The sequence below is a fragment of the Propithecus coquereli genome, unplaced genomic scaffold (genome assembly GCF_000956105.1).
Source record: "Propithecus coquereli isolate 6110/MARCELLA unplaced genomic scaffold, Pcoq_1.0 Scaffold1, whole genome shotgun sequence".
Taxonomy (NCBI): domain Eukaryota; kingdom Metazoa; phylum Chordata; class Mammalia; order Primates; family Indriidae; genus Propithecus; species Propithecus coquereli.
The window spans coordinates 11,978,687-11,997,613 of NW_012133857.1; the positions used below are offsets into that span (position 1 = coordinate 11,978,687).

At 43.8% G+C, this 18,927-nt stretch overlaps 1 protein-coding gene across 2 annotated transcripts in view; it reads left to right on the forward strand.

The window, feature by feature from the left end:
• ARIH2 (ariadne RBR E3 ubiquitin protein ligase 2) overlaps positions 1-15,774 on the forward strand; it is a 51,681-nt gene extending 35,907 nt beyond the window's left edge. For both annotated transcript variants that reach the window (XM_012653698.1, XM_012653779.1), the window contains 12 exons: positions 627-690; positions 2,592-2,742; positions 3,931-4,052; positions 5,645-5,754; positions 7,149-7,266; positions 8,224-8,274; positions 8,365-8,386; positions 10,032-10,183; positions 10,744-10,887; positions 11,505-11,573; positions 13,147-13,230; positions 13,457-15,774. In XM_012653698.1, the coding sequence (XP_012509152.1) occupies positions 627-690; positions 2,592-2,742; positions 3,931-4,052; positions 5,645-5,754; positions 7,149-7,266; positions 8,224-8,274; positions 8,365-8,386; positions 10,032-10,183; positions 10,744-10,887; positions 11,505-11,573; positions 13,147-13,230; positions 13,457-13,528 (1,159 nt within the window). In that variant the 3' untranslated portion in view covers positions 13,529-15,774. The remainder of the gene's footprint in view (positions 1-626; positions 691-2,591; positions 2,743-3,930; positions 4,053-5,644; positions 5,755-7,148; positions 7,267-8,223; positions 8,275-8,364; positions 8,387-10,031; positions 10,184-10,743; positions 10,888-11,504; positions 11,574-13,146; positions 13,231-13,456) is intronic.
• Positions 15,775-18,927: the final 3,153 nt, after the last annotated feature.

Consider the following 18,927-nt stretch of genomic DNA (forward strand, 5'->3'; position numbering starts at 1 on the left):
TCAAGAGATATTTCTTCAAAGAAGATTTGCAAATGGCCGGCCAATAAGCATATAAAAAGATGCTCAACATCACTAATAATTAGAAAAATGCAAATCAAAACCACAATGAAATACCACTACACACCCATTACGATGGCCATCATATATATGCATATTTTTATATATATGTATATATAATTGTCTTCCAGTTTGTGGCTTGACTTTTCACTTTACGGTGTCTTCTGATGAACTGAAGTCCTTAAATGTAACATGAATTATCAGACTTTTTCTTTATATTTTGCATTTTCTGTATCTTAAGAAATTCTTCCCTATTCTGAAGACACAGAGGTATTTGCCTGTATTTCCAGAAAGGGATTTAAAACAGATCTGGCCCATCATAAGTATTTTTCTTACAATTCAGTGCCTTTCAGGCAGAGTTACTTTTCTCATACCAGTTGAGAGCTAAAAATTGAAAGAGAAAAAAGTCTTTGTACTAAGGTAAAAAGAAGCTTGGTTCTATGAGAAGGTAATTAGAGACACAGACTACTTCAGTATGACTACAACACATAGTGGTCTGTCTGTTATTGCTCAAATATAAAAATGTCTTTAGTTTCTGATTCCCTTTATTTCTGCTTTTTGTTTTGTAGATACAAGTCCAATTCTGCTCAACTGCTAGTTGAGGCTCGAGTTCAGCCTAATCCGTCAAAACATGTGAGTATCTCCTACTTGAGTAGGCCTTCTCCTGATGCACATGGCTCTTGCTGGGACTTAAAGTGACACTGAGAACCATCTTTGCTTTGTTTATAGCGTAACATGCCCAAAATATTTGTTCCAATGTTGGCCTAAATCTTCTATTTCTGTTACAGTTTGAAAAGATTCCTTATAGATAGGGTGTAAATCATAGCCTGTGCTTGGGCCCTGTCCAGCCTCCCCTTGCTCTCTGTACTTACACACAGCCTGCACTTGATTCCTCTGAGTTACCGTGGTTTTCCTAAAATCACTGCATACCTCTTTGATTCTGCTTGTGCTTTCCCTGGCCTAGAATGTTCAGACTCTATCCCCATCTTGCTTGTGGGAATGGAATTTACCTTTAAAGACCCAAATCCAAGCTACCTCTTTCACAAAGCCTGTTTTCTTTGATCACTTCTTCCAAACTCATGTAATTATATCTTAGGCTCTTACATGTGTAGTGATTAACTCTTATCATTTTACCTCCCCTGCCATGGGAACTGTATCTTAACAATGCATAGTGATTTTCTGTATATCTAGGAGCTCCACAAACATTTGTTGAATTTTTTTTTTTTTTTTGAGACAGAGTCTCGCTTTTTTTTTTTGAGACAGATTCTCACTGTGTTGCCTGGGCTAGAGTGCCGTGGCGTCATCCTAGCTCACAGCAACCTCAAACTCCTGGGCTCAAGCAATCCTTCTGCCTCAGCCTCCCGAGTAGCTGGGACTACAGGCCACCATGCCCGGCTAATTTTTTCTATGTATTTTTAGTTGTCCGATTAATTTCTTTCTATTTTTAGTAGAGACGGGGGTCTCGCTCTTGCTCAGGCTGGTTTCGAACTCCTGAGCTCAAACAATCCGCCCGCCTCGGCCTCTCAGAGAGCTAGGATTATAGGCGTGAGCCACCGCGCCCAGCCTGTTTAATGTTTTTTGAATGAAGGCCATGTTGAAAAAAGCTCTTAGGAGGGACAATTGAGGCTCAGATCACCATACAATTTCTGCAACTTCTTAGGAATAAGGTTTTCAGAAGCATACTGGATAAACATGACGATCCAGTTCTTTTCCTCATCTTGCCTTTTGTGTTACCAGTGAACTAAAAAGAACTTAATGTATAAACTTGTAGTTGAACTTTTTCATTGGTTTGTGGTTTTGGCTTACGGTCCCCAAATTGTCTGCCAGTTTGTGTAGTATGGTGTGGTATGGATTCTGGAGTTCATGCTTTGCAGTTATTTGCCCACTTCCTAGAAGAATTCCTTCCTTAGTAGGCGTCTTCCCCATCCTTCTAAATTAATTACATGTGACATCTCTGGTGTATTATATATGGATGAGTTGTAACTTGGCAAAAGCTGTAATGTTTTGTGGTTTGGGCATATTGGTATGGAAAAACCACTGTCCTTGACGAGTAAAACTACAGCGTTGGCTGTTAGAACCTTCATAGACTCAGCCTCTAAGAACTTTTGTGACTGAGTTTGTAGTAATTGTTGAGGGGTCACTGTGTGCTATGTGAATGGAGGCAGTTTACAAAAGAAACCTGATAGCCTCTGAAAGAAGTTTGACTAAATGACTTCTAAGGACCTTGGCAATTCTGAGATCCTGAGTTTTTCAATCTGACATTATAAACCACTCTAAGTTCTCATTTTGGCCTTCTGTCTGAATGCTAGTGATTCTGCAAGCTCTGCTTAGTTGCTGCCTCCTTCAGGAAGCCTTCCTGGTATATACTTTGTACTTAGCATCCTTGCAACTCAGAGTGCACACATTGCAGTTGAGCTCTGACACTTGTTGCAGGGTCAGTGTTACCTTCCATGCACTCAGCTAGCTATATGAGGCCTTATGGCCTCCTGAACCTAAGGCTCCTCTTTGGTTCATGTGGCTCTACCTCTCTTCAGGTCCCCACAGCCCATTCTTCTCACCACTGCGCAGTGTGTATGCAGTTTGTGCGGAAGGAAAACCTACTCTCTCTGGCCTGTCAGCACCAGTTTTGCCGCAGCTGCTGGGAGCAGCATTGCTCAGTACTTGTCAAGGATGGTGTGGGTGTGGGTAAGTCTGCCATAGAACTTTTAAAAGGCTGGCATGAAGTGTTTATCTTCAACCCTGCCTTCTTGTGTACTCAGGTAAACTGAGTGTTTTTTTCCTGAGGCTGATTGAGGTGTTTTTTTTTTTTTTTTTTTGAGACAGAGTCTCACTGTGTTGCCCGGGCTAGAGTGCCGTGGCGTCATCCTAGCTCACAGCAACCTCAAACTCCTGGGCTCAAGCGATCCTTCTGCCTCAGCCTCCTGAGTAGCTGGGTCTATAGGCATGCGCCACCATGCCCGGCTAGTTTTTTCTATATATTTTTAGTTGTCCAATTAATTTCTTTCTATTTTTAGTAGAGACGGGGTCTCGCTCTTGCTCAGGCTGGTTTTGAACTCCTGAGCTCAAACAATCCGCCCGCCTCGGCCTCCCGGAGAGCTAGGATTACAGGCGTGAGCCACTGCGCCCGGCCTGATTGAGATTTTTATTGTCAGAACTAGTGGTTTCCAAACACGTCGGTCTAAATAGTCTAAAAGTTTTCCCCAATCTTCAGCAAAATGAGAAACTCAGAGATATTTAAAAGGCAAAAGATTTATACGATCTGAAGAGAAACCAGAGTATAAGATATTGTAAATCTTAGTATGAGTGTAAGGCTGCCTTCTCTCACCTTTTGGGAGAATGGTCCTTTTAAGCTGCCTACCTTATCTTGATTCCTCACATGGCAGCCATAACTCAGGAGCACCCAAGAGAATTTGCTGCTATTTAGGTAATGTAGCACAAAAAAAATTTGATGATGAGTTACAGGAGTATTTATTATACTATGACTTGATGATATTGAAACTAATTATCATCACATTAATTGGTATCTGCAAAATACCACAATTGGTAATAATCACATGCACATAATACTGAACATCATAAAACTTAATTACTAGTCAAGAACCCCCATGTAAGGATTTTTAAAATGATTTCGTTAAAAAATAAAATGATTTTATAATTTAGTGGTGCTATTGGTGATATATATGTAATTTTGGATGATATTTTAGTAATATCACTTTGAAAATATGTTAATTTTTCTCTTCTCTTTGGATAAATTCTGTTGCTTCAGGGATTTCCTATATGGAATCTGGATTTGTTGGTTAAACCCAGCAGGCAAGTATATCGTCTTGTGTCTTTTGTAATATGGTTGTCTATCAGGTTGTCTTTGTTCAACAGGAGTCTCTTGTATGGCTCAGGACTGTCCACTCCGTACACCAGAGGACTTTGTGTTTCCGTTGCTTCCCAATGAAGAACTGAGAGACAAATACAGGCGCTACCTCTTCAGGGACTATGTGGAGGTATGGCCAGATGGTCACCACAGTTACTTATTTTATAGACTAGGTTACCATTAGGTACTATCCTTTAAAGAGTGCTCCATGGCTTTAAAAAAGTTTAAAAACCATTATAGTGGTATTGAACACAGGCCCTGGGGTCAGACAAACCAACATGTGAAACCTGGGTCTGTTCCTTCCTTGCTGTGTGACTGTTGACCCATTATTTTACCTATCTGAGTCTTGGTTTTCTCTTTTGTAGAATGGACAGACATCCCTACCTTATACGTAGTTGCTTAGCACATTGACTGCCATGTGAGTTGTATTTAACTGAGGCTAGTTTTGACCCTGGGGCCTTGTAAAGCAAAACCCTGCAGTTGGTTCATGAAAATATTACTTGTTGATATTCTTATCGTTACAATTAATATTGACAATTTAATTCTAAAAACACGGATTGCGTTGCATATAATTCATGCACAGAAAACAATAAAAAATAGCAAATTAGAAAGGATCATTTTGTTTTAATAAAACGCCAGGGCCCTAGGGAAAAAAATTTTTTTTCTAGTGTGGCAGTCAATGTGTTAAACAAGCTATTGTATGTCGGAATGAACAGAAGTCAGGCATATGTCAGGATTTGCTGTTTCGTTCAGTTTACTAGTGTGATTCAGCACAGAGAAAGGGTATTGCTTTTTGAGCAATTTGAAAACTTGTCCAGGATTACAGCATGGTCAGTTTTGGAGTCCTTTCCCTCTATTGGGCTACCTGTCCGAGCTTGCTGATTCCATGCAGCATAGTTTTCATCTTTGTCCTTTATGCCTAAGCTTATTGGATTAATTTGTGGTCTGAGTCTTCTCATGCATGTGCTGCAGGATAAACAGAAGGCCTTGTTATTTGTGCTGTTTGCTGCCTTTGGTAGATTCCTGAGGGTCATTGAGCCCCTCACAGCTATCTTTTTTTTTTTGAGACAGAGTCTCACTGTGTTGCCCGGGCTAGAGTGCCGTGGCACCATCCTAGCTCACAGCAACCTCAAACTCCTGGGCTCAAGCGATCCTACTGCCTCAGCCTCCCGAGTAGCTGGGACTACAGACATGCGCCACCATGCCCAGCTAATTTTTTTTTTTCTACATATTTTTAGTTGTCTGATTAATTTTTTTCTATTTTTAGTAGAGACGGGGTCTCGCTCTTGCTCAGGCTGGTTTCGAACTCCTGAGCTCAAACGATCCACCCGCCTCGGCCTCCCAGAGTGCTAGGATTACAGGCATGAGCCACCGTGCCCAGCCAGCCCCCTCACAGCTATATTATACACAGCTAACTGGGCTGTTCGCTTCCAGCCCTGGTCCATAGGCACGTTCATCTCACAGATGCAATTCTGTATTCCATTTCATAATATAACCTTGAATCATTCTGGTGAGATGCTGCCTGGTTTAAGCTAAACATTCAAATGTCCTCTTCAGTATTGGACTGATGTCTGATCTTCATGACATCTATCCTGAGTTCATATAGCTCCTTCATATAGTCATTAGCTGGAAGAACAGAAGGTGTTCGAGCACTCAGGGGGGTCTAATTTGGAGGCAGCAACTAAGGGATGTCCTCATTGTTTCCCCTTGGTGTGTTCACAGAGTCATTACCAGCTCCAGCTGTGCCCTGGCGCAGACTGCCCCATGGTTATTCGGGTACAGGAGCCTAGAGCTCGCCGAGTGCAGTGCAATCGGTGCAACGAGGTCTTCTGGTAAGAGTGAGTGGGTAGTGAGCAGCCTTGGGCTTGTGCCCCATCTTCCTCCAAAGCACCCACTGCTATTGCTGTGTATGAAGGCAGGCATGGGAGAGGTGAGGTCTCTGAGCCAAAAGAGCAGCTCTGCTCTCCAAGTGGGCAGGTTCGTGCCCAGCATCTCATGGTCCACAAGGCGTTTGATAAGTATTCAGTCTGGAGACAAGGAAGTGGCAGAAATTTTTGGAGAATGTGTTGTGGTTTATCCTAGTAGGACTCAATGGCCCAGAGATTGTGTGGGTATATATATCTACCTGCACATATAATTCACTGTGTTTGAAAGTACAGCCTTCAACATTTTAATCTTTCTCTGTCTTAGCCTTTCTTGGCTAATTTCTATACAACTAATTCAAAAATACATATCTGCTTCCATTCAATAGATATCATGGGAATAACTAAAGTTTACTGGAGGCTTACCAGGTGACAGGCACTATCCTGATCATTTTCCCTGCATTATCACATTTGTGTATGACCCATATGTTCTAGGTGAGGAAATTGAGGTACAAGGTAAACCTGCTAGTAAATGGCAGAGCCATAATTTAGGTCCAGATCTGTCATCCTAATCATGCCTCCTTGGAAAAGATTCATGGTGGGGCTTCAGAGAAACTACATGGGAAATGTTTGTGGGCACACATGCCTGACTTTCAAAATATTGTTGAGGGACTCTGTGGCCCACCTAAGGTTAAGAATTGGTAATGTAATTCTCATCATCCTGTGTCCCATTTTACGAACTTCTTTCCCTGGGGCATGTGTTTGTCTATCTGCCTGAGGGCCTTTGCTATCCACAAAAGTACTGTTGGCTTGGACAAAAGGGAAATTAAAAACATAGGAGCCTAGCCTGATGAGTATTGGAGTGTTTTTCTTTTCTATTTTAAGTTTCAAGCGTCGTCAGATGTATCATGACCCTACAGATTTCGCAAGTTCTGACATTTGTGCATCCTCGTGTGCACGTCTGGCTGGGAGGTGAGGTGAGATTCCCAGAAGTAGATCTCAGTCCTGCCTTGAGCTGAGCTGAGAAGTCCTTCTCAGAGCACCTTACCATGCCCTTTCAGAGGCTGAGCTCTGTGTTTTTTTGACATCCTTTCGGGAAGGGGTGACACCGCACAAGATACTTAAACAGAAACATTTTATTTGGGCATATTAGAGCATGTCTTAGAAGGTCTCAGGTTGAAGAGACATTGATGCAGTATTTCATTATAACCCTGGGTAAGTAAAGGTCCCAGAGGTCTTGAAAGGTGACTTTACCTGTTTGAAAAGCTCTAATTCATGATCTGTTGGCTTGGACAAAAGGAAAATTTAAAACATGGGACCCTAATTTAACAAGTATTTGAATGTTTTTCTTTTCCAATTCTAAGTTTCAAGTGTCGTCAGATGTATCACGCCCCCACAGACTGCGCCACAATCCGGAAATGGCTCACGAAGTGTGCAGATGACTCTGAAACGGCCAACTACATTAGTGCTCACACTAAAGATGTAAGGACTGTATCTTACCTATCATGGATTTGCCCTTCTTAGTGCTGCCCAGGGCCTTGCCTTGGAGATTTGCCATCTGAGAACACAACACCCAGAGTCCCAGGGCCCTTGCTAGGGGCTGCAGGCCTCACTCAGACTTGGCAGAGTTTGCAGCAGTTTATCATAGAATGCATTGGGTGCATTTATTTTAATAAAATGCCAAAATACCTGGAGAAGTTTGACCCACGGGGAAACCAATTAGAAGAAAATTAATTTTCATTGAATTCCTACCAGGCTTTAACAGCTCTGGGAAGAGGCAATTTATTAGCCACACCTGATGAGTAATAAGTCTGTAATGCAAGCCAGGCCTGCCCAATTCTCATGTTGAAGCTTCCCATGGGAAAGTATGGCCTACAGGCTCTAGGGTCCACTGTACCCTGTGCCAGTCACTCACTGAGTCAGGCATTCCCAAGCACAGCTGTGACTATGACATCATTAAACTTAGTCTACTTCATGGCAGTGAGAGGGCACAGCATCAGACTGGTCTCTGCATTGCTGCCTGAGGTTGCTGGCATCTCTCAAATGAGAGAGAGATTTAGAGGTGGTTTTCTTGCCCTCTTCTGGAAGCAAATGTCCAGGCAAGCTGATCAGGACTTAATCCAGTGTGGCAGCTCTTGTGCTTCTTTGGCAGTCCTCTCAAGCAGGCAGGCTTTCTGCTGATTCAGCCCTGTGCTTAATCTGAGCGGCTTCACGGCAGGGGCAGATGGTGCTTAAAGTGTTTCAGAGCCAAATATGCTGACCTCCTTTCCTTGAATTGCTATTCCAGCCTCAGCGACCTGCTGCATTTAAGTGAGATACTCGACCCAGGAGTGCTCGCACGATGAGCTACTGGGCACAAGTGCCAGGAGCTTTTGTGTAATTTGTCTTAAAACTGACCTGGTGGTACGTGAGCCTAATGGCACTCTTCTGTCTCCTCAGTGTCCCAAGTGCAACATCTGCATTGAGAAGAATGGAGGCTGCAATCACATGGTGAGCAGAAGCCTGTGTACTTTGCATGTGTGACATGGAGCCTTTTATCAGCGTGCCCTTAACATGTTCTCTTCTGTTTCCCTCTGACAGCAATGCTCTAAATGTAAACACGGTGAGTCCCAGGCTTGGTGCGTAAGGCCCAGTAGCATGGTCTGTGTTTCTTGTGCTTGGGTCTCCATTGCCATTTTAGTGAGTATTTTTGTAGTGAAATGACAAAACAGAAGGGAGCCTTAGTCACTTACGGTCATAATCACTGGCATGAAGTAGTTCTTGTTTTTTATTTATTTTTTATCTTTTGGTTCCTCTTATAATCTCACTGCCTCATTGCTGACACACATAGGCAGAAGTCAAGTTTGAGATGACCCTTGTGATTCTCAGTCATCCAAGAAGATTTTAGTGTGTTCATTTTATTCTTTTTGCCAAGGCAGGTAAGTAGCATGGGGCTTATCTGTGCAACCTTATAGATAACCTTTTAGAGCAGGTTGTACGTGGTTTTGCCAGAAGTAGTAAAATAATGTTTTCCCCATAAGGTTTTTATAAAGTTTCTCAAGAGGGTCTTGATTTAGCCTTCAGGTCTCTTTCATCTATCAGAAACAGTTTACATAGCTAGAACCTATTGGTTTTGGGTTTTCTCCTGCCAGGTCAAGTGAAGAAAGAAAATCCTTTCAAGTAGAAAATACGTCCAAGTAGTTCTCCTACACAACTGCTTTGATGCTGACCAGGAGCTCCTGACAGTTTCTCTTTGTAAGGGCCCATACAAATGCTATTCCTAGGAGACCTCTGTAATCAGAGTGGACATGGCAAGGCCTTAGGAACAGTGACTGCAGTGTAGAACGAAAACAGGCCAATAGAAGTGGCATATTTTCTCCGTGGGCACCCCTGTATGTGTGTTTGAGTGAGAGAGAAGTGTATCACACATTTAGAACAATGAAAAATATGCAAAAGACACACAGTTTAAAGAATGACAAGCACCTCACTACCCCATGTTCCTAGAGCCTAAGAAGCCCCATGTGCCCCTCCCTAGTCTCTATATCTCTCGATACACACAGTTATTAACTATGATCCCTTGGCTTTGCTGTATAGTTACACCACCTATATGGGCAACCCTAGGGAGTGTATTCTTTAAAACAGTAGCAAGCACCTCATTGAGAAAAGGGCAGTATTGCCACTATTAAATGAAGGCTCCTAGGAGGAGAGAAGCTGAACCATCTCTGGGTCTCTGGGTTTGGCTTTGGCTTCCCTAAAACTTCATAAGAGCCCCTTTTGGGAAGTCAGTGAGCCAAGTTATGAGAGTGAATCCTGGGAAACAGGATTTGCCACTGTCAGGGTCTCTGGCAGAGACAGAATATAGACCAGGTATTAGGTATTATTAGAACACACATTGTATATTCTAGATAACCAGGTGAGTCTCACTTGGACAAGTTTCTGCTTCTCGTAGTGGCATTGACACGGCAGACCAGTAGTCTTTGCACAGTCAGCATCTACCTGTATGGAATTAATAAGGCACAAAGTGTATGTGCTCAAGGAATAGAGAATATCCACAGGCTGTTCATATCAACAAGGAGAGACCACAGGGACAGTGGGGATATGACAGGGATGAGAAGTGCACATTCCCTGTGGAAAGAGGCACCGTTGGGAAGTTTTGGTCAGGTCACCCCTCTGGGGCAGGGTCTGTTCATCCTACTGCTTTCCCCATACCCTGGAGGAATGTGGGGTTGTCTTGTGGGTGTAAATGACTCTTCCTCTGTTCTGTGCAGACTTCTGCTGGATGTGTCTAGGAGATTGGAAGACTCATGGCAGCGAGTACTACGAGTGCAGCCGTTATAAGGAGAATCCTGACATTGTCAACCAGAGCCAGCAAGCCCAGGCCAGAGAAGCCCTCAAGAAGTACTTATTCTACTTTGAGAGGGTAAGTGTCCTCTCCTGCACCTGCCCTTCCAAGGTGTGCTTCTTTACTTGGCCTACTGGAATGGGATTCCCAGGGACTGGTAGTCAGGGGCAGCCAGCCCTAGCTGACGGGGATGGACCTGGTACTGACCTTGGCTGAATGTTGGATTCAGGGACAATGAAAGGCCATCAGACAATCTTTTCCATCCAGTGCCATCTTAGTAGTAAGATTTAGAGAACGGTTCCTCTCAGGGAGACCCTTGAGAAGCCCAAAGAGCACAGCACATTTTAGTCTCTAAGCACAGTAGGCCATCATAGGCCTAGCTTTGCTTAGTCCTCAGGGCTGGAGTCCCATCGCCCCAGATAGGTGGAGTGATCTGGCAGGGAGATAGCTACTCTGGGGAGATTGGAAGTGTGGACTGATGAAGACCCCTTCCCACATTCTCAAGGACACACAGTCCCCATAAGTTAGAGGAGTCTGTAACCATGCCCTGCCAGCAAGGTGTCTATGCTGAACTCTTGGGTAGACCTATGTACCTTCCTGGGACTCCTGCAGTTTTCTCTTCCTTCTGTACCCTATAGTGGGAAAACCACAACAAAAGCTTGCAGCTAGAGGCACAGACATACCAGCGGATTCATGAGAAGATTCAGGAGAGGGTTATGAACAATCTGGGGACATGGATCGACTGGCAGTATCTACAGAATGCTGCCAAGCTCTTGGCCAAGGTATCCACCACCTCACTTTTCCAATCCCCAGTCCAATGCCTGGCTATGTCAGGCACAGACCTCTGAGGGTGGGATGCCCTGTGGGGGCTGGTGGGGTTAGCACCCTATGCAGCCCTGCATGCTTCTGCTTATAGGTCCACATTTCCCTATAATGTGTGCCTCAAGGGCCCAGCCCTCTGCTGGATGTTCAGGAGATTTCTAAGAAGAATGTTCCACTGCCTCTGCCTGCAGAGAAAACTAGAGCGTTTTTCTTCTCCTTTTGTCCCATCTGTGCATCACTCAAAGGAAAATAAGAGGTTGTCTTTGGACAAGTGTTGAGATAGATGTGTGGACTCTGATAGAAAAGAGAACTCAAGAGGGAAAAGCCATTGAGGCAGCTGTTAGTAATAAATTACAGTTTGAAAAGGAACTGTGGGTGTTTTGTAACCATTTTTTATTTCAGTTTTTCCCACGTCTTCCCCCCACTTCATCCTCTTTGGCTTGGCCTCATTTCTTTCAGGCCCATACCTGTAGAGCCAGGCTAATTTGCATGGTAGAGTAAGAATTCTAAGAGTCACCTGAACTGCAACTAAGTTCAAATCACAGACACAAGTCCCTTCTCTTTTTTCCTATTGCAGTGTCGATACACCCTGCAATACACCTACCCATATGCATACTACATGGAGTCTGGACCCAGGAAGAAATTGGTAAGGCAAAGCCATCCCTCCATTCTGTCCTGTTTGCTTCAGAGGTCCCCTTGTCTGCCAGCACTTTGCAGGAGAGCAGGATGCAGATCCTGGTCATTGGGAGGGCAAAATCAAAACAAAACTGTCTAATTGCAAGATTCCATTTCTACTCTGGCCACCTCCAAATAGATCTCAGGTTCTGTCATTTTGTGTAATAGTAAAACTGATGTACTTAAGCCGTGAACAACCATATTTAAAGGATGATTGGCTAAAAAGGTCTGTGGCACTTGGGAGACCAATGCCCATGCTTTAGGGGATAATTCAGCATGCATGTCTGAGTTATAATTGGCTTTTATACCTTTGTTTAATTCTTCATCTTAGATATGTGTTATTCACACTAATTACAAAGTAATTCACATTTATTGTTGAGATGTTGGAAAACATAGAAAAGCATTTACATTATCCTTAATTCCACCAGTAAGAAATGACCACTATTAGCATTTTCCAGCCTTGTAAAATTAATATTATGTATGTACTCAAGGTTATATATAGCAACATTTTATTATTATAACACCTTATCGTTATAGCTATCACAGTTTACCAGACTGGTAAATACCATTTTTAAATGACTGCATAAATGTCCCATTATATGGTTTTCTTTTTTTTTTTCTTTTTTGAGACAGAATCTCGCTCTGTTGCCCTGGCTAGAGTGCCATGGCCTCAGGCTAGCTCACAGCAACCTCAGACTCCTGGGTTTAAGCAATCCTTCTGCCTCAGCCTCCCGAGTAGCTGGGACTACAGGCATGTGCCACCATGCCTGGCTAATTTTTTCTATATATATTTTTAGTTGTCTAGCTAATTTCTGTCTATTTTTAGTAGAGATGGGGTCTCGCTCTTGTTCAGGCTGGTCTCGGAACTCCTGACCTTGAGGGATCCTCCCACCTTGGCCTCCCAGGGTGCTAGAATTACAGGCGTGAGCCACTGCGCCCGGCCCCATTATATGGTTTTCTGTCCCATTATTTGTTGTTTCTGATTTTTGCTATTTTAAATTGGATATTGAGGAATATTTTTGTGCATAAAGCCATATCTCCTTAGATATATAATTACTAAGTCAATATTAAGTTTGAGAATTTTCAAGGCTCTTGATTTATGTAAGGGCTGAAAAAAATAAAAAGTTCAGTGAATACAGCATCTGAGAAAATTCATTGTGACTTGTTTTTTGCAGCATCTGTTTATATATATGTTGGGAGCATTCGCTCCAGTGGCTTAAATTCTTCCCCTTCTTCGAGGAGTGGAGGGTGGGTGTGGCCTTGTCATTTGACCATACTCTTAGGGTAGCCTTTTGTTTGTTTTTTTCTTTTGTTTTCTTTTTCTACTTTCTTTCTTTATTTTTTCCATCTGCTTTTGTGAGAGAAGAGCCTTTTGTTTGGATTCTGGCTCTGTGCATAGGGAATTTCACTATCTGAGGGCAGCATCAGGGTTGTCTATAGTTCTGCAAGCCTGAGGTGCTGTGTGTGCCCCCACACCCCAATCTATAGGCCCTGCCCCGGCTGTAGCCCCCTCTCCTTTTGACTCTCTTGCTCTGCCTATACAGTTTGAATACCAGCAGGCTCAGCTGGAGGCTGAAATCGAAAACCTCTCATGGAAAGTGGAGCGTGCAGACAGCTATGACAGAGGGGTAAGTGCCTGCTGTCTTCTGGGACACTGTATTGCAGGTAAGGGAGGACTGGCATGGTAATAGGTGACAGTGTGGTAGGCATGTGGACTGGAAGCTGCTGCTGAGAAGGGTGGGCAGGGCAGTGCTTTTGACTCCTTGAAGCCCCTGACAAAGTAGGTATGGTTTTGGCTCTTCCGTCCTCCTGGGACTGAGCCATGCCAGCACCCATCTTGCTTCCCTGGTGCAGGACTTGGAGAACCAGATGCACATAGCGGAGCAGCGGAGGAGAACCCTACTGAAGGATTTCCATGACACCTAGTTGGGACATGGATGTGCTGGGGTGAGGAAGATGTGGCTGCAAGGTCTCCCAGCTGCCATACTGCATGCTGCAGGCTCTGCCTTTCACAACCCCAGTCAACAGCCAGGGCCCCACTCCTGAGAGACACTGGCAACACCTCATAGTCAATTTCTGTTTTCTTCTCATCTTTTCACTTTTTGTTTCTACCAGGGTAGAGGCCATGTTGAATTGACCTCTTTTCAGGACTTTTAATTTCCCCCTGGATGGTTGTTGGGAGGGAGGGAGAGTTTTTTCTGAATGGCTATTAATAGTATTAGATCATTACAACTTATGTAATTTTCAGAGGTTGTACAATTATACAAAAAAAGGCAAAACATAGGATAACACAGAGCCCTTTTTAAAAATAAATTGGCATTGGAGTGTTTTACCCTCTAGCTATTTTACTTAGAATGTAACATATGCTGCCCACCCACCCTGCCTCAAAATGTCTGTACTTCAAGAGGGTCCCAGAGTGGTCTCTGCTGTCCAGATCCACATGTGTTTGGCCAGAGCTGGAGTCCCAAGGGAAGAGCCTGGGTGGCAGATGGTGAAGAAGTTGGCCTGTGCAGTGGGCATATGGAGCACAGGGAGTCACGTCATGCCTCCTGCCATACCTTGGCAGTAAGAAGACAGTACAGAACAGGGTCTTCTTGCCACCGGGTGTTGTCATCTCTGGTGGTGCTGTGTGTCTGTGGGCTCATCTTTATTCTTGAAAGTGAGGTTTACCTGAGTCTGGCTACCGAGGCCAGAGCCTACAGCATACATAGGTGGGCTGTGACCCTACAGACTATGGGACGCAGCTTTGGCATAGTATCTCCTTTTGTCTCATAAACACAGAGATCTACTTTCAAAGGGAATTGTCCCCCCAAATAAATTTGCTTTACCTTCATCCCTTCTTTTGTGCCAGTATTCAAGTGGTGTAACTGGCCAGGGTTACATGCAGCTGAACCTGAGGCTGTCTTGCTGCACTCCCCTCTGGTGAACACCAGGATCAGAGTTCAGCATGGCCTCCCTGGCTCAGGGACCAGGTTTTCATGTTACCTGTAATGTGTCCAATGGCTGCTCTGTGGCTGGGGTGTGTTCCCCCTTGCCTGGTCCCGGCTGTCAAAGGAGACCACCTCTAGGGTCTGGGAGTCTAAGACCAGGAGAGTCCTTGGTTTGTGGTCCTAGCTCTTGTATCCTGTACTAGGAGGGGCTGGCCAGAGGAAAGAACCAGCTTTTGCACAGTCAAGTGCAAGGGAGCAGGTGGTTTGCCTGGTGTCCTGCCTGTCCTGAACCTGGTCCTGTGGGCCTTCAAAAAGTTAGATCTGTGATCTCTGGGGTTTCTGTGGCTTTGTTCAGTGCCTCCACTGTGAGGCAGGCAGAGCTGTCTGTACTCTCCCAGGCTTTCTTGATCTCCTGGGAGAGCTGATAGGGAGATCTGTGAATATTGTGGTGGAAATTCTTTAATATTTCATACATTTCACCTCCAGTCAGCAATTTCCCAGGTACCATGTGAGCGGTAAAACTGAGTCATTCTTGACAGAGGACAGATGTGACTCTTGAGGTCATGCTGTAAATGGCTGGTTTTGGGTTCCCTTTCCCTTTCTCCCCCTAGGGTTTTGTCTCTTCCTGTTGTCCCCAGCAAGGGAGAGACTGTGGGACGGATTGGGGGAACAAATTCGGAGTGTAGCAAATGCACCCAGAATGGCACAGCAGGAGCTAATAGTGAATGAGGAGAGCACCTGCTGCAGGACGCAGGGGCGGGCTGTGAATGCTGTGTGGGCACACACAGCATCCCAGCATCTGGAGCCTTCATCTCCACATCGAGTCCTTTCTGTGGCAGCGTCGTGGCACAGGACCTGAGTTTCAGCTGTGCATCCTAATCACACCCTGGGCATTTTTTGGATTGCATAGCTGCCAGGTTCTGCACTTGTGTCCAGCTGTGGCCCTCCCCACTGGAGCTGCAGGGGTGTCTGTGCCCAGCCCATAGCCTGTAGCTCTTAATCTGTAGAGAGCTTCCTTTTATGCCCCCAGTGGCCGTCCGTTGTTAACATTATCAGGAAGATGGAAACGGTCAGGCAGCATTTTTCTGCCCTACAAAGGATAGAAGAGAAAAGAAGACACAGTATTTTCATGAATTCACCATATCTCTGTTTTTCTTCAAAGAAAAAGTTAATTGAGCCAATGTCATCTGCTCAAAGTTGAGTGGTTTATTCAAAATAAACTGTAAGTTTCTGATTATAAAAGCGTGCGTAGAGTCTTTCTTCAAAGGGTCTAAGTAGCCTGCTGAGCCCCAGAGGGGTCTGGTCACTGAACACTAGATGAGAGCCTTCCTGTCAGTCAGCCCCTTCCTCCAGAGGGCCATGAAGCTCCCACTGGCTAGATTTGGTTCTGCCTTTTTTTCCTTTCTTGCTGTGTGGGGAGAGGACACCTGTAAGTGGTCCCAGTGGGGGGAAGAGGAATATCGAGTCCCTCAAAGCAGACATTGGAGCATAGGACTGTGGAGTATGGCAGTGATGGCTTCACAGGGTTATGAAGAAAAACTCAGGACAGAAGCTGGAAGTGTTTGGAATCTAATCCCTAAGGTGAAGAACAGGAAATGGGCTTTGGGTTCTGATTGAGGGTTCCATGTTTGTGGTATCGGGAGTGGCAGCAACTTCTATGATAGGTAGCTTGGGGGTAACGTGAAAGCTCCAGAGCTGTGAGCAGCATGCACAGGGCAGAAGAGACCTTACACACTGCCATTCTGAATTCCACAGTTCTTTGGGACCTGGGGTGTGCCAAGGCTGATGCTTGGCACCTGGCATACAGTGGTGTGCTATACCCTCTAGGAGCCTCCAGCCCATGGGGGACACAAAAGGAATTGGTCACTAGTGATTGTTTTTACTGGGGTAGCAAGGCCAGGGGCTGAAGGACCACCATGCATAGGGCCACTCCTGCAGACAGTGAGCAGGATACCATAGCCTTGGCACCATACCCTTGGTGATCCTAGAAAGAGACAAGTGTAAATACATTCTAGCAAAGTGCAGAGGAGGGGTTTTCCATGTAGTCCCCAGGGGTTCACAAAACAAACATCTGAACATCACCTGTATGCCGGAATCTGGGGCACTGAGATTTCGTTGATCAAATCAAGGCAGACCAGTTCCTGTCCCTGCAAGACACTAACTGTGACTGAGCACATACCCACTTGGTTATCACAGCGGACCTGTGAGGTAGGTGCTGTCATCGTCCACATTGCATAGCTATTTAAAATGAGGATTTGCCCAAGGCTATAGGCATATGGCAAAACAACAAAAAACATGTTTGCTGTTAGAAACTAGAAAGTCCAATTTTTATAATACACATTAGAACAGCTCAGCACAAGGCCCAGATTTGGCAGTGTGTAATCAGCAATGGAGGCGAGATTGCCATGGCGTCGAAAGGGCCAGAGGTTTTAAAAGGCAGAGAAATTCTGCTTTTTGATGTGGTTGTGAAATTCCCACAGCCAACAGTAGCTGGAGCAGAAATGGGGCTGAGGCAGGCCCCCTGAAGCATGCTCGCCTTCTATTGTCTGGTGAGCTAGCAGAGAGAAAGCCCCTGTGCATAGCAGTAGGTGTAACACAGCTGGATACAGGTCATAGAAAAGTAGAAGAATGGAATTCAGGAAAATAGGTGAAGGAATGTGAGGATTTTATATTTATATGGTGGCAAAATTTTTAAAAGGCAAGAAGGAAATGATCTCAACATTCATTCACTGGTACCAGAAAACCAGGAGATCCTTGTAAAAGTGTGATTGTGTTGGTATTTATCATATATAAGAATTTTGACTTATTTCTATTATACTACTATATTCAGAAATTGTGAGGCTTCTGACCTAACTAAAGTGGATTAGAGACAAACTGCAGTAAATTTGAACAGTCCTAAACTGGTAATAAAATTTTTATCCCTTTAGGAGCCAGGCATAGTGGCTCATGCCTGTAATCCAAGCAACTCAAGAGTCTGAGGCGGGAGGATTGCTTGAGCCTAGGGGTTTTCTTTTCTTTACTATATCATTTGTCTTTAATAGTACCAAGAAAAAAACTAGAAAGGGTCTATTAACAAATACAGGATACACAATAATAATAAATTCAGATGGTAAAGAAAGGGATAAAACAAGAAGTGAAAACTACCTTTTCCCCCCTTCTTTAAAGGTTCTTATGATTATTTCTAGAAAAATGATTTATGCATATTCCCACGTATCTATATTTTATTTTTAAATTCACACAATAAGGATCATATAATACACATGCAAGGTACATGTTAGAGAACTTCAGGTACATGAACACGTGCCACATTTTAAAATGGCTGCATGCTAGGTGTTATGAGTGTATCACTATTATGGATATTTTGTTTCTTTTTAGTTTTTTGTTTCGGTTTTTATGCAAGATTTTTTTGTTTTTATTTTATTTTTTATTTCAGAATATTACAGGGGTACAAACGTTTTGGTTACGTAAATTGATTTTGTACTGTTTGAGTCAAAGTTATAAATGTGCCCATCCCAGATAGTGTGCATTGTACTCGTTTGGTGTGAATTTACCCATCCCCTCAACCCTCCTCCCACCTGCTTGATTTCCAATGAATGTTATTTCCATATGTGCAGATAAGTGTTGATCGATTAGTTCCAATTTAATGGTGAGTACATGTGTTTGTTTTTCCATTCTTGTGATGCTTCACTTAAAGGAATAGTCTCTAGTTCCATCCACATTAATACAAGAGGTATTAGTTCACCATTTTTTTTTTTTTTGGCCAAGTAATACTCTATGATAGACATACACCACATTTGATTAATCCATTTGTATATTGATGGGCACTTGGGTTGTTTACACATCTTTGCAATTGTGAACTGTGCTGCTATAAACATTTGAGTGCAGGTGTCTTTTTTATAGAATGTCCATTTTTCCTTTGGTAAATACCCAGTAGTGGGATTGCTGGATCAAATGGTAGTTCTACTTTTAGTTCTTTGAGGTGTCTCCGTACTACTTTCCATAGAGGTTGTACTAGTTTGCAGTCCCACCAGCAGTGTGTGAGTGTTCCTGTCTCTCCGCATCCATGCTGACATCTTTTGTTTTTGGACTTTCTGATAAAAGCTATTCTCACTGGGACCAGCCTGGGCAACAAACATAGTGAAACCCTGTCTCTAAAAAAATTAAGAAAAAATATCTGGGCATGGTGGTGTTCACCTATAGTCCCAACTACTCAGGAGGCTGAGGCAGGAGGATCGCTCGAGCCCAGGAGTTTGAGGTTGCTGTGAGCTAGGCTGACACCACGGCACTCTAGCCTGGGCAACACAGTGAGACTCTGTCTCAAAAAAAAAAAAAAAATTTTTTTTTTCTCCATCTATTTGACTTAGAAACATTTCTTTTGCAGCACTTATATTTCTT